We start from the raw sequence: 12,473 nt of genomic DNA, 5'->3' as shown, positions 1-12,473 counted from the left end.
TTCATGGGAACGTGTAACATCCCATACATTATTACTATGATATAAAGGCGATGTCCCTGAGCTTGTTAATAACCGTTTTTTTTCAACACTTATAAAATATTTAAGGTTTGTTATTTATAAGCATTACTAGTATGTTTCCTTCAAACATTGTATACACATAACCTAGAAACATTGTGTGTATGTTTGATTGGGATATTACCGAAACATTTAAAGATTATGTCGTCGTAATATGCTAGATGTACATACAGTAAACAATTCTTAAATCTTTTAATAAAATGTTATAACTGTGATGTATATTAAAAAACAAAAATATAACATTAATGGGATATTTTATTCAGGCTTTAGTAGTTAGAACTTTTTTATCTTTTTTAGTACATTAAATACACCCTTAATTTGTATTAATTATGTTTATTGAAACAATAGGTGTTATTAATATATAAATAATAACTAAGACTAAATATATAACCACCACACAAAAACAACATCACTTGAAACATATTATATAATTGAACAAGTTAAAGAACTATAAAAATAATGTAAATTAAAAACAAAATAAAATATATCAGCAATAAACGTCGAAAATAAATATAACTATATTAAACCATGTATGTATGTCAATATTATACAAATTATTAAAATAGTATCACAATATATTGAAATTATATGAAACATTATAGTAGACTATTAAATCTAATAAATAGTAAACATACTTATAAAATATAAAAATTATATACCTACTTAATTAGTAATAATAAATATATAATAAACTTTAAAAAAAATTTATACAAAAATGAATGCATTTTGAATAATTAATAATTTATACCAAAGCTTGTGTTAATATGTTAATTTAATAAGGTATTTCTGAAAGTGAATGATTTAAAGTTGATATAACTGCTTGTTCATTAGATATACGAATAAAAAAACATTTGTATTTTATATCAGAAATATGAATTGACAAATTATTAGATAAATTATTAGTATTTATAGTATATAAGCCAAATATGGAAGATACAATAGGCTCAGTAAAAATTGGAGATGGATTTAAAAATTTTTGAACAATTAATATAAAAGATGATTCATTTTTTGGTTTAACAATGTGGTTAACCATAACAATGTCAATATTTTTTAATATTATATATTTATCACGTTCATTGCATGTATTAATAATTACTTTTAGATCTTTTAAAATTATTTTTTCATATAATTTATCATCTAAACTAAAGTAAGGAGTAGATGTGTTNTCATCTAAACTAAAGAAAGGAGTAGATGTGTAAATAATCTCTTTAAAAGTGACAATAGGATCAAGAATTATACTACTGGATATTAAATGTTTTTGTTTTTCAATAACTCTATTAGTTACTTCTGAAATAAAAATGGTACTTTCTTAAATATAAATAAAAACTTTTTATAAATATTATTTTAAAACTGTAATTATAAATGTATATAAAAAAAAAACATAAACACATATAAAAAATTATATTGTCACTCGTTTAATTTGTCCCTTTGTACTCGTGTGTTAGCACGCCTAAGCCATTCGGCAATTTCTATTTCTACATCAGAGTTTGTCATGGGCTTTTTGGCATTATCTTTAATAACTTCTACAAGAAAGAAGTAAAACAAAATAAACATTCGCAAGACTATACACAGTGGAACAAATCTAACTGACAACTCTTATAACTTTTGACATAGTTAATGTTTTAGCTATATATATTTTTTTAAATAATTTATGCATTCATAAACTATGTTAAAATCATATCAAATAATTATTAAAAAACAAAATTATAGTTAATTGAAGTTATAAGATTTGTCAGTTAGATCTATTCCTCACTGTATAATAAATTGTAAAATTACTTGTAAATATTCTGATTAATTCAGAATCTCCTACTTTGGTAATTATATTTTTTCCACGACCAGTCCACGTACATTTACCAGCATATGAATTAGTAAAAAGTTTGGTCAAAGACCTTCTTATATGTTCTTTGCCATCCCTTCCTCCAATTGATCTAATAAAATATTCCTACAGCAAAAACTCAAATTTGATTTAATTTGATAAAACTATGAAATATTTATTATATTTTTGTGAAAATGTTGACTAGATTTAGTCATTAAATCTTCTTTACTCATATTTAACCAAAGTTCTAATTACCAATTTTGAAACAAAATCAATTTCATTACTAATGCAAGTTTCAATCAATAAAAATCCTTCAACATTATCAATGGGGAATTTTGATAAAAATGAATTGTCTAACAGAGCATTTTTATTTTCATTTTTATGTTTAGACAAAATTTTTTCAATGTTTTCTACTTTTAATAATATTCTATTTAACATCATGTTCATTGTTGGATCTGTAGAAGTATACACAAAAAAATTTAAGCTAAAATGAAAAATGTATTTTACAAACAAGGTGGTTTGCTATTTTTACAATCACAAATAATTCTAAGCATTATTTTTTAATAACCCCAATGTATTCATGCCTAAGCAAATTGTATTTTTATAAAAGCACCACTAGATAGGTAAGCCCTCTCCATAAACTGTATGTAAATCAATAGAAAAATTTAACTAATTTCTATGGATTTATTTAAAGAAAATAATTGCATACCTATTATATTCTATATATATATATATATATATAATATGTAATATTAAATAAATATTACCGTAGTTTTTTTGTTGGAGAACAGACTGATTTAAAGTGTTCATTGTATTTGATGACTGTTAATTAAAATATGAATATAAAAGTATAATCAAAATTCTAAAATTATTCTTTTTTTAGATTGACACATAAAACTTTAAATTTTTACCTTACAGTAATTAATTTTTTCCATTTAATATACCTGTAATGAGAAGTCCGTTGTAGAACAAATATGTTTGGGTTCTGGAGGCATTAACTCAGAGAGTTGTTGATAGTTGTCTTTTTCAGTTAATGAACTACAAGATGCTATAGGTTCAACTGATGTATCAGTGGCTGAAGATGTTGATTGGTTAAGTAAATAAGACATTCTATTATCAGTTTCTAAACTTGAAACTATTAGAGCATTACTATTTGATTTTACAAACAAAGGTTTGACAATATTCAATGTGGCAGATGATGACTGAGCCATTATATTATAACTGTTATCTAAACAAATTAATTAATTGAATTAAAAATTATATTATTATACAATACTAATAATTATATGGTTTATAGCAATATAATAAAATTATTCATAAAATATGTACTTAAAAAATACAATACACATTATATTTTTGGTTTGACAGTATTGTTAAAGTTATGTTAATTTAAAAAATTACCATTGTCATTGTCACTTTCATCAGTTACATTAAACAATACATTTTGTGACATAAGCTTTCCTTTTTGTTTATGTCTTAGAATCATATTTTCTTCATTGCCTGTTTCATTAGATGAATCTTCAATAATAACTTGTTGATGCCATGCTTTATTAAAATTATCTGTAAAATAGTTATATATTAGTTATATTTAAAAAAAAATAGTTGGTATATAGATGAGCTAAAAATAATCACTAGACATTATATAAATATGTATTAATTCTTACCAAAAGTTTTATTTCCACCATAAATTTTTACTCTATACATTTTCCAGGTTAACCCCGGCTCATCTGCTTTTTGTATAACATCACTGTTAACAGTGCCTGGAGGCCAGTAGCAATAATTTACTTGAGTTAATTCATTTTTTGTGACCCAATTCGTTGGTACAACACTATATTCATTGTGCTCAGGGAACAGCACAATAAGCCATTTAAGGGAAACCTATATAAATATTTTATAATTCGTTAATTTAATATCTTAAGTGTACATCAGACACCAATTGTTAATATTATTGACAAAATAAATTTAAAAAAACATTAAATGTTTCTTTAAATACGTTTATAAATTGTATTAAATAAATTTTTAATACTTCATTTATGTCACATCATAAAATTTAAAGTTGGTATTTGTAAGAGTTATTTAAAAAATACTGACCACTTTTTAAATTGATTAATAAGTTGCAATCCTTGAAATTTTACACCACTGAATGTACTTATATAACAATGTTATTAAGTGTGGATGCAGTATTATAACAAGTGTAAATAAGTAGATTGTATAACTTACCTTTTTTGTTTGTTCAGCCATTATTAAAAAATATAAGAAAAAATAATAATTATAATTAAACACACTTAATAATAATTAAAAACACTTAATAATAATTAAACAAGTATACTGTCTAACATAAACAATTGTAAGATTGTCCATAACATAACATCGTGTCTACTACAGAGTTGTTGGTCGTTTGTGGCCGATCCCTTAAAATAAAAGATAAAGACATACGTCACATGGGTTTTTGGATTTTCCAGGTATTGATAGGCAATTACAGTGTCGTATGACAAAATATTTTGTTTTTTAATATATATTTCTAAAATTAAATTTCCAAGCAATCGTTTATCATAATTATGATAATAGAATGCTATTAATACATAGTGTAATATTTCGGAGGAACGTAGTATGTATGTTACATTCGTACCAAATTTGTACTAAGTCAAAATGATATCACATGGATATTTCCTTTGTACTTAATTTGTATTAACTTAAAAAAACAACCATATAACAGCTTATTGATGTTTCAAAGTGATGTTACGTATGAAACACTAAAAAAATGTTCCCCCGACGTACTGAAACATTTATTGTACAGTGGGATGTGTAACTAAAGATAATAAAAAAAAAAAAATGTTTAAACTATTATTATTCTGCAAGTAATTGAGTGGGTTATGATAAAAAAATCACGCTGTATAGGACGGATCCACAATCGATTTTTAACATTAGAGGGGGCAAAAGACAAGAGTGACAAAATAATAATATGTTTCTCTCTTCCATCAAACAAAAATTAAACAGAACTTCTCCATTATGGATAAGCACAACTGTGTTAAAAATAAATAACAATTTTCTTAATAGGCAAAATTTTATATATTAAAAGAAAAAATTGGTTTGGCATACTACATTTAAGTAACCTTATTTTTGTTTACACATTCAAAATTTCATAAACTTTAAAATGCTACGGATAATTTACTATTTATTAGATATTTTTTTATCCAATTTTTTGTAAAAATCTACTTAACAAAATGGCTAACTAAATTTTTTTTTATATTTATCTTAATTTTTTATTTTTTAAAATAATTTGAAAAAATATAGAATGTTTTGTTATCTGTATAGTTCTTATAAGACAATATATATGTCACTATACATCATTATAACAGAAATTATTTAAAAAAATTAATATACAATATAAATTGGTTTAAAGGTTATTTAAATTATCATATCGTTTATAATAACTCATCCTCTAAATCTAGAGATGAATCCATAAACAGTCTATTCTTGACAGAATACTTATAAATGTTTAAATTACTTATTTTGATAGCCGCAATTGTGCTTTCATCCCACGGACACTTATTTTCATATGCATATTTTAAGCATTCTAAATTACCACTAGATGCAGCTGCTTTTGTTGTACGTTCATCCCACGGACATTTTTTTCATATAAATATGTTAAATTTTCTAGATTACCAATTAAGGCAGCATTATAAGTTGTGCTCCTATTGCAGGGGTATCCATTTTCAAGGACATATTTTAAAATTTCTAGATTACTTATCGCAGCCATATTAGTTGTGAGTTCATTGAATTCATATCCTTTTTTATGAACATATTTTAATATTTCTAGATTACCATTTTTAATGGCACTTTTCGCAATATCTAATTCATTCCATGTACAGCCATTTTCATAAGCATATATTAAACATTCTAAATGACCATTATCTGCAGCTGATAATGTTGTGATGTTATCCCATGGACAATCATTTTCACGTAAATATTTTAGGCTTTCTAAATATCCATTAGCAGCAGCAGTAGCTATTGTATTTTTATCCCATTTATATCCCTTATCAAAATCATTTTTTAAAAATTTCAAGTTTTCATTGTCTGCACATTTACTCGCTGTTTCTACTTCTATTTGGCATGATTGTTTGTCTTTTGAACTTTTCGGTTGAATTGCTAAATGAAAATGATTAATAAATTTTTGCTGCATTTAAATTCTATCTAGATAACTTAAAAAAATGTTTAATTAAAGGTAAGACATTAGGATTATTATTTTTATTCTTTAGATTATAAAAAAATTAAAATTGAGACTTAATGTAAAACTCAAGTGATTTTTTTATCATTAGTTTTTGTCATGCTACCATTTTTCGCCTTATTATAAATATAGTAATTGGATATATTGCTATTAAAAAAAAACTTTATAATATTATATATTTTGACTAATAAAAAAAGATTGAAGCCTTGTGAATAAAAATAAAAAAATACTCAAAATATGATATTATTATAATATAATTATTATTTATACTATTAGTGCATATTAAATACATATATTTAATAGTCATATAAACCCAACCAAACCCAACCCAACCCAACAATATGTTTTAATACTTTTTCTTCCGAATTATAATCAATTTTATAGCCGAAATTAAAGACTTCAAACTACTCTAACAATTTATTTATACATTCATGTAAACGAAGTTTAAAAACAAAATAAGTATTTTTGAATAAAAATTTAGGGAGCATTGGTACCCTAACTACTTATTAATCTCGATGCGAAGCTAAGAAGGTATTAATTTTATTATGATACGTTTTTTTTGTGTCTGTTACCACTTTTTCTCAGCTCTCACCGAACCGATTTCTTTCAACGACTTATCAAAAGAACATAAATCGTATATCTAGTCGAAGACATTAGACTAAAAATTGATAAAATTTCCCTCGTTCCCCGTAAATGGGGGAAATCTTCAAAAATATTACAAAATCGCTAATTTTCGAAATTTTTAAAATTTTTTTTTACTTAAAACTGCTATAACTTTTTCAAAAATGAACAAATCAATATAATTTTTTTTATAAATGCATAATATCTTTACCTACTATTTGATGTATTCTTTTTATAAATTTAACCATTTACCTGCCCACAGAAGAGGATTCAAAACTTTTTCAACATAACTTTTGAATGTGTTCCGGAAATACTGACACTTTTATATATATATTAAACTAAAGCTAATGTAATATACTTTAATATTAAAAAAAAATTTTTGGACTTCATTTTGTCTTCATGGTGAAAATAGCTACTGTATTCAAAAATATGCTATTTTTGTGTTAAAATTCTTGGTTTTGTATTTTATTTTATTATAAGGGTATTACACTGATTTTCATAAATATTATATCAATCTAATTGACAGTATAAAAAATTATACATATTTAAATTTTTTTGTTTTTTGAAGTCGAGAAAAAATTTTTGAGTTAGAAAAAATGTTTAACTCATTTGATTTTTATCTCATTTAGATTCAATAACTTCAATAAATATCAAGGATCCCATTACTGTAGTCTCCTCTCGTGAGAAGAAAATCATATTAATATTACTTTACTATGTGGTTTTTTTTTTGTAGTTATCATTTATTTTCTCAGCTCTAACTTGATCTACTTTTTTGACAAATTTTTTTTAAAATTAAACACTATCAACAGATTTGCGTCGAAGCGTTTTTTATGATAGTAATTTTAATCACTGTCAGATATCTGACAGTGATACTGGATCCAACTATGCTGCGACCCATTGTGCCGTCACCTCACTGTACTGAGTTTATTTTTAATTAGCAATGCAGCTTACACTAAATTTAATGTACCAAATGATAGGGTAATATCTTACATATTTATAAAAAAGAACCCAGCACAGTGGGGTCGCGGCATAGTGAGGACGTTGCATAGTTGGGTCCAGTATAGATTTAATCTGACAGTGATTAAAATCACTATCATAAGAAACGCTTCGATGCAAATCAGTAGATAGTGTTTAATTCTAAGAAATTGGTGGATAATTACAAAAGCTACATGATCTGCTAGTTCCTTATTAATCCCCTGATTAGATAAAGTATGTCGAATGAAAAAGGGATTATTAAAAAATATTATTTCTCATTAAAAAGTCGTATTGATTGAAACACTTTTCAATAAGTTATAGCATTATAAAGATAAAAATGTAACTAACCCAACCCAACATCAACTCCTATTTCCTTAATTATATCCAGGTTAGTAATTATTTTGATTATATATTATATAATTTTTATAATTAATTATTTTCAAATTATTATCGACTTTTAATATGTTAAAAGTAATCATTTTGAACCTACTTCTTTTTGTTCTTTAAAGTGAAAGTTTTAATAAAAAAAAAATGAATTTATTACCATAACTTTTAACTCAACTTGCAAGTTTGAAATAAATATTATTAAATAGAAAAAAATGAAATTGGTAGATTATTTCAAAAACAACAATAACACTTATTCCCTTAATTTTACCCCGATTTATAACTATAATATATGAATACATAATAATTACAGTAATTAAATTGAGTATGAAAGTGGTATTCAATAATATAATATTGTAATTTTTACGGAGATAATATAAAAATAAAAAGGAGTTGTATATTCATATACTTTTAATGCGTATACAAATTTAAAGGAATTTATGCAATACTTTTTAATAAAAAAATTTTGTTACTTATGAATAAATACACTAAACAAAAGGAACTTTCATCAGAAAAAAAATATACTTTTCTAAATAAACTTTTCGTGATGTTTTCAAATGTGCAATTAAACTTTTTCTATTACTTCTAAGTTTTAATATTATTACTTATTATTAAAAAATAAGTATTTACATATAAAAAAAAACAATTAAGAACAAAATTAATTGTATTAAATTAATACTGATTTTGATTTTTAATATGTTAAAGGTAATCATTTTGAACCTACTTTTTATTGTCTTTTAAAGTGAAAGTTTTAATGAAAAATACCTTCTCAGCTTCGCATCGAAGCTAAAAAATGAATTTGTNAATTGTTAAGATTAATATGCAATTAGGAAATTTTATAATTACTATTTACAGTACATTTTTCAGAAAATTTCGATTTTTTTGCATTTTTATCGTAATAGATCACTTAAATAAAAATCATAGAAATCATTTCTAATTAACTTTTGGCGTTTAAAAAGATTGTACAATGGAAATATTCAGAATTAAATTAACTTTAACGATTATATGACCAAAAAAACCCACAATAAAAAAGTTGTTAAAATGATTTACTCAATTGAGCGTATTATAAAATTTAATTATAATTGTAAAAATCTATCGTTAAATTCAGGTGAAACTAAAAATCATTTTTTTTTTATAATTTATGTAGAAAATGTTACAAACAAATTCGGAATATTATAGACTAGTATAGCACACACAAATAGAGTTAAAAAATTAATAAATTACAAAGTAAAATTATTTACTTTTGTATCTTTTGAATACTTTTATCATATCAAATCTAATTCGACAGTAAATACTTTAAGAATATTAGAAATTAATGATTTTAATTGTTTGTATGGAAAGAGCTGGTTTAGCTACTTTTTTTTTGAATAAGGAATATTTTTTTGATTTTTAAGAGTAATAACTTAAACTAATCATTAACTTAAATATCATAAACTTAAATGAATCATTTGACGTATCGTTGAAAAAAGTAGGTCTAGTGAGGGTTGGCAAAATAAATCGTAGCCACAAAAAGAACCACATAGTAAAATAATATTAACATGAATATAAATTTCTTCTCACGAGGGGAGACTATAGTGATAAGATCCTTTATATTTATTGAAATTATTGAATCTAAATGAGATAAATATCAAATGATTTGAAAATTCTATTGTAACTCAAAAAAAAAATGCAAAATTTTAGAAGCCACAAACGGATTTGAACCTCGTACCCTAGGCGTTAAAGATCAAGGTGTTACCCNATCCTCGTACCATAGGCGTGAAAGATCAAGATGTTACTCATTCGGCAACTGTTCATTGCTTATTGTTGCATGATAAAATTAGCTATTTAAGCAAACTCAAATTTAAAAATTACTTTTTCGACTTTAAAAAAGTAAAAAAATTTTAATAAGTTTAATTTCATATGTCTTATGAACTTATTCTATGTCAATGAAATTATATAATATTCATGAAAGTCAATGTATTCCCCTAATAAGATAATTTAAAATAAAATAAAATATAAAACCCAGAATTCTAATAAAAAATAGCATATTTTTGAATACAGTAGCCATTTGCGCATAGAAGATAGGTCGTCGGGACAAATTTTTTTTTTTCATTTTTTAGTACATAAAATGAGCTTTAATTTGATATATGTTTAAAGAACGCAGTATTTCCGGAACATTTTCAAAAATAAAGTTGAAAAAGTTAGTTTTTGTAAAAAAGTTGCTATTTTTAATCCCTCCCCATGAGCAGGTTAAGTGTTAGATTTTCAAAAAAATGATATCAAACGAAAGGAAATTACCTAAAAATTTAGTATAAAAAAAATTATGTTGATTTGTTGATTTTTCAAAAAGTTATAGAAGTTTTAAGAAAAAAAAGTGAAAAAATTTCAAAAATTATCGTTTTTTAAATTTGTAATTTTTTTGTATATTTCCCCCATTTGCGGGGAACGAGGGAAAATGTTTAAATTTTTAAGGGTAATGTCTTCAACTAGATACAATTTGTGATCTTTTGACGTATTGTTAAAAGAAATCGGTCCAGTGAGAGCTGAGAAAAAGTAGTGACAGACACAAAAAAATAAATAAATAAACACATCATGGTAAAATAATACCTTCTCAGCTTCGCATCGAAGCTAAAATTTGTTTTATACATTAATTTTCTACATGTAATGGTAGTTTTAAGAAAAAATAACAATTAGAAAAATATTTTAAAAATGATAATGATAATAAATAACAATATTCTCATTAAAAAATTTAAGTTTTATTTTTTAACTTTAATTGGAACAAATGATTTCATATTTAGCTATGCATTATTGATTTTTATGCAGCAATCAATTTTTTCCTTTGCAAAAATTAAAAATTTTCAATAGTTTCCAAAAAGCTAAATGTGTTATCCTTAATTGTTAACTTTGTATAAGAAAGGTAACTGCATTGCTAATATAAAACCACTTGAATGTGCATCACTTTAAAAAAAAAGTACATAAACTAAACTGAATAGTTAACTTAATAGACTTAAATAATGTAAAATAGAATTTACCTTCGTTAAATATCAAGCACGATATTATGCATAAAAGAGATATTTGCCATTTCTATAATAATAATAAAATAATATTTTAGATTTCAAATTGTTACACTCCAGGTAAAATGTAATACTCACCTCCATTTTTATTCGAAATATTAAATTCTGAATGACTAATGACAAATTCTTGCTTATATTGGAGTATATATATATATAGCACTGACATAATTCATTTAATTTTTAATATTTTTAAATTTTAAAAGAGCGTTTTAATGAAATATTAGAGTATACCTAAAAAAATTTATTATTAGTAGTCAGATTAATCATACACAAGTTGAAAATAATAGTACAATTTACATTGCCAGAAACAAATATTTTGATTTAACAATTGATTTAACAAAAAAAGACAAATTAAAAATACAATGTTATACTTATATTTTATACTGTTCAAATTTTTTAACAATATTTTATTTTATATTTTTTCTATAAATTTTATCTTAATTAATATAGTACTATATTAATTAAATTACAATTTAACTAATAGTTCAGGTGGAGTTCAAATTGGCATTTAACTTCAAAAAAAACTTACTCTTAAAATAATTAGTGGAATATATACAGAAACAGAAAATTATTCTCATTTTATTTGTGGTACCTTAAAACATAGAAGCAGTGGTATAGTGAAGGGTATACGTGGATATATGGAATATATCCACTTTCAGCTCGAGGGAACTAATTTTTTCAGGCCACAATTTACATGACCGAATAATAGATAATTTATTGCAATGATTAATTTTAATTAATTAAGTATAATTAATTGTAATAAGACATAAAGTTCTTATTCAATGTTAAGTAAAAAAATTTGTTTGTAACATCATAAAATAATAACTATAAAAAGTAGGTAATTAAAATATTTTCATCAACTCATTTGAAAAAGAATTGACACCATTAAGCTTTCATTAAATCTCTTAAAGCATGTATTTATCATAAAAACTTGAAATTTGGTAATTAAATTATTTAATTTATTAGGGAAAATCTCATTAATTCATTATTTTAATATTTATTATTTAATTAAAAAAAAAACAAATTTATCATCTTGCCGTAGGTAAGGATCAAGATTAACGTTTTAATGAAGTAATTCATTTTATACATTGATTTTCATGTATAAATAATGATAAAAAACAACTTTCTCCATTTCAATTTTTATTTATAATTTTCACCCTAGTCTTTTTTTAGTTTGAATAAAATTTAAAAACTTATAATTTCAAATATTTTTAATTCACATTATTTTTTCACGTTCAAGTTAAAATTTTACGTCGCAAAACATAATTATGTTTTATTTTCTCAAGAAAAACATAAATAAAATTTAAAACAAACACATGTG

General features: G+C 23.6%; 2 protein-coding genes across 6 annotated transcripts; both read right to left on the bottom strand.

Moving 5' to 3' along the window:
- Positions 1-1,284: 1,284 nt before the first annotated feature.
- LOC126903777 (uncharacterized) lies at positions 1,285-11,408 on the bottom strand. Of its 5 annotated transcripts, none has more exons than XM_050682260.1 (10): positions 11,231-11,408; positions 11,111-11,162; positions 4,112-6,040; positions 3,556-3,769; positions 3,293-3,451; positions 2,836-3,119; positions 2,659-2,713; positions 2,147-2,346; positions 1,852-2,017; positions 1,286-1,595 (listed from the first exon to the last, which is right to left on the bottom strand). In XM_050682260.1, exons 3-10 carry the CDS (start codon positions 4,130-4,132, stop codon positions 1,483-1,485), a joined length of 1,212 nt encoding a protein of 403 aa, XP_050538217.1. In that variant the 5' UTR covers positions 4,133-6,040; positions 11,111-11,162; positions 11,231-11,408; the 3' UTR covers positions 1,286-1,482. The 5 variants fall into 5 exon arrangements, with proteins under 5 accessions (XP_050538220.1, XP_050538217.1, XP_050538219.1 ...); XM_050682262.1 differs by having other exon boundaries at positions 1,287-1,598; positions 3,918-6,040; XM_050682261.1 differs by having other exon boundaries at positions 1,287-1,598; positions 3,983-6,040; positions 11,231-11,407.
- LOC126903841 (uncharacterized) lies at positions 5,469-6,074 on the bottom strand. Its single transcript, XM_050682345.1, has one exon. The coding sequence runs from the start codon at positions 6,072-6,074 to the stop codon at positions 5,469-5,471; it is 606 nt and encodes a 201-aa protein (XP_050538302.1).
- Positions 11,409-12,473: the final 1,065 nt, after the last annotated feature.

This window comes from Daktulosphaira vitifoliae, unplaced genomic scaffold (assembly GCF_025091365.1).
Source record: "Daktulosphaira vitifoliae isolate Bord-2020 unplaced genomic scaffold, ASM2509136v1 Scaffold_4, whole genome shotgun sequence".
Lineage (NCBI taxonomy): Eukaryota > Metazoa > Arthropoda > Insecta > Hemiptera > Phylloxeridae > Daktulosphaira > Daktulosphaira vitifoliae.
Note: the sequence above shows the minus strand (reverse complement) of the source record. Positions and strands in the feature narration are given on the sequence as shown.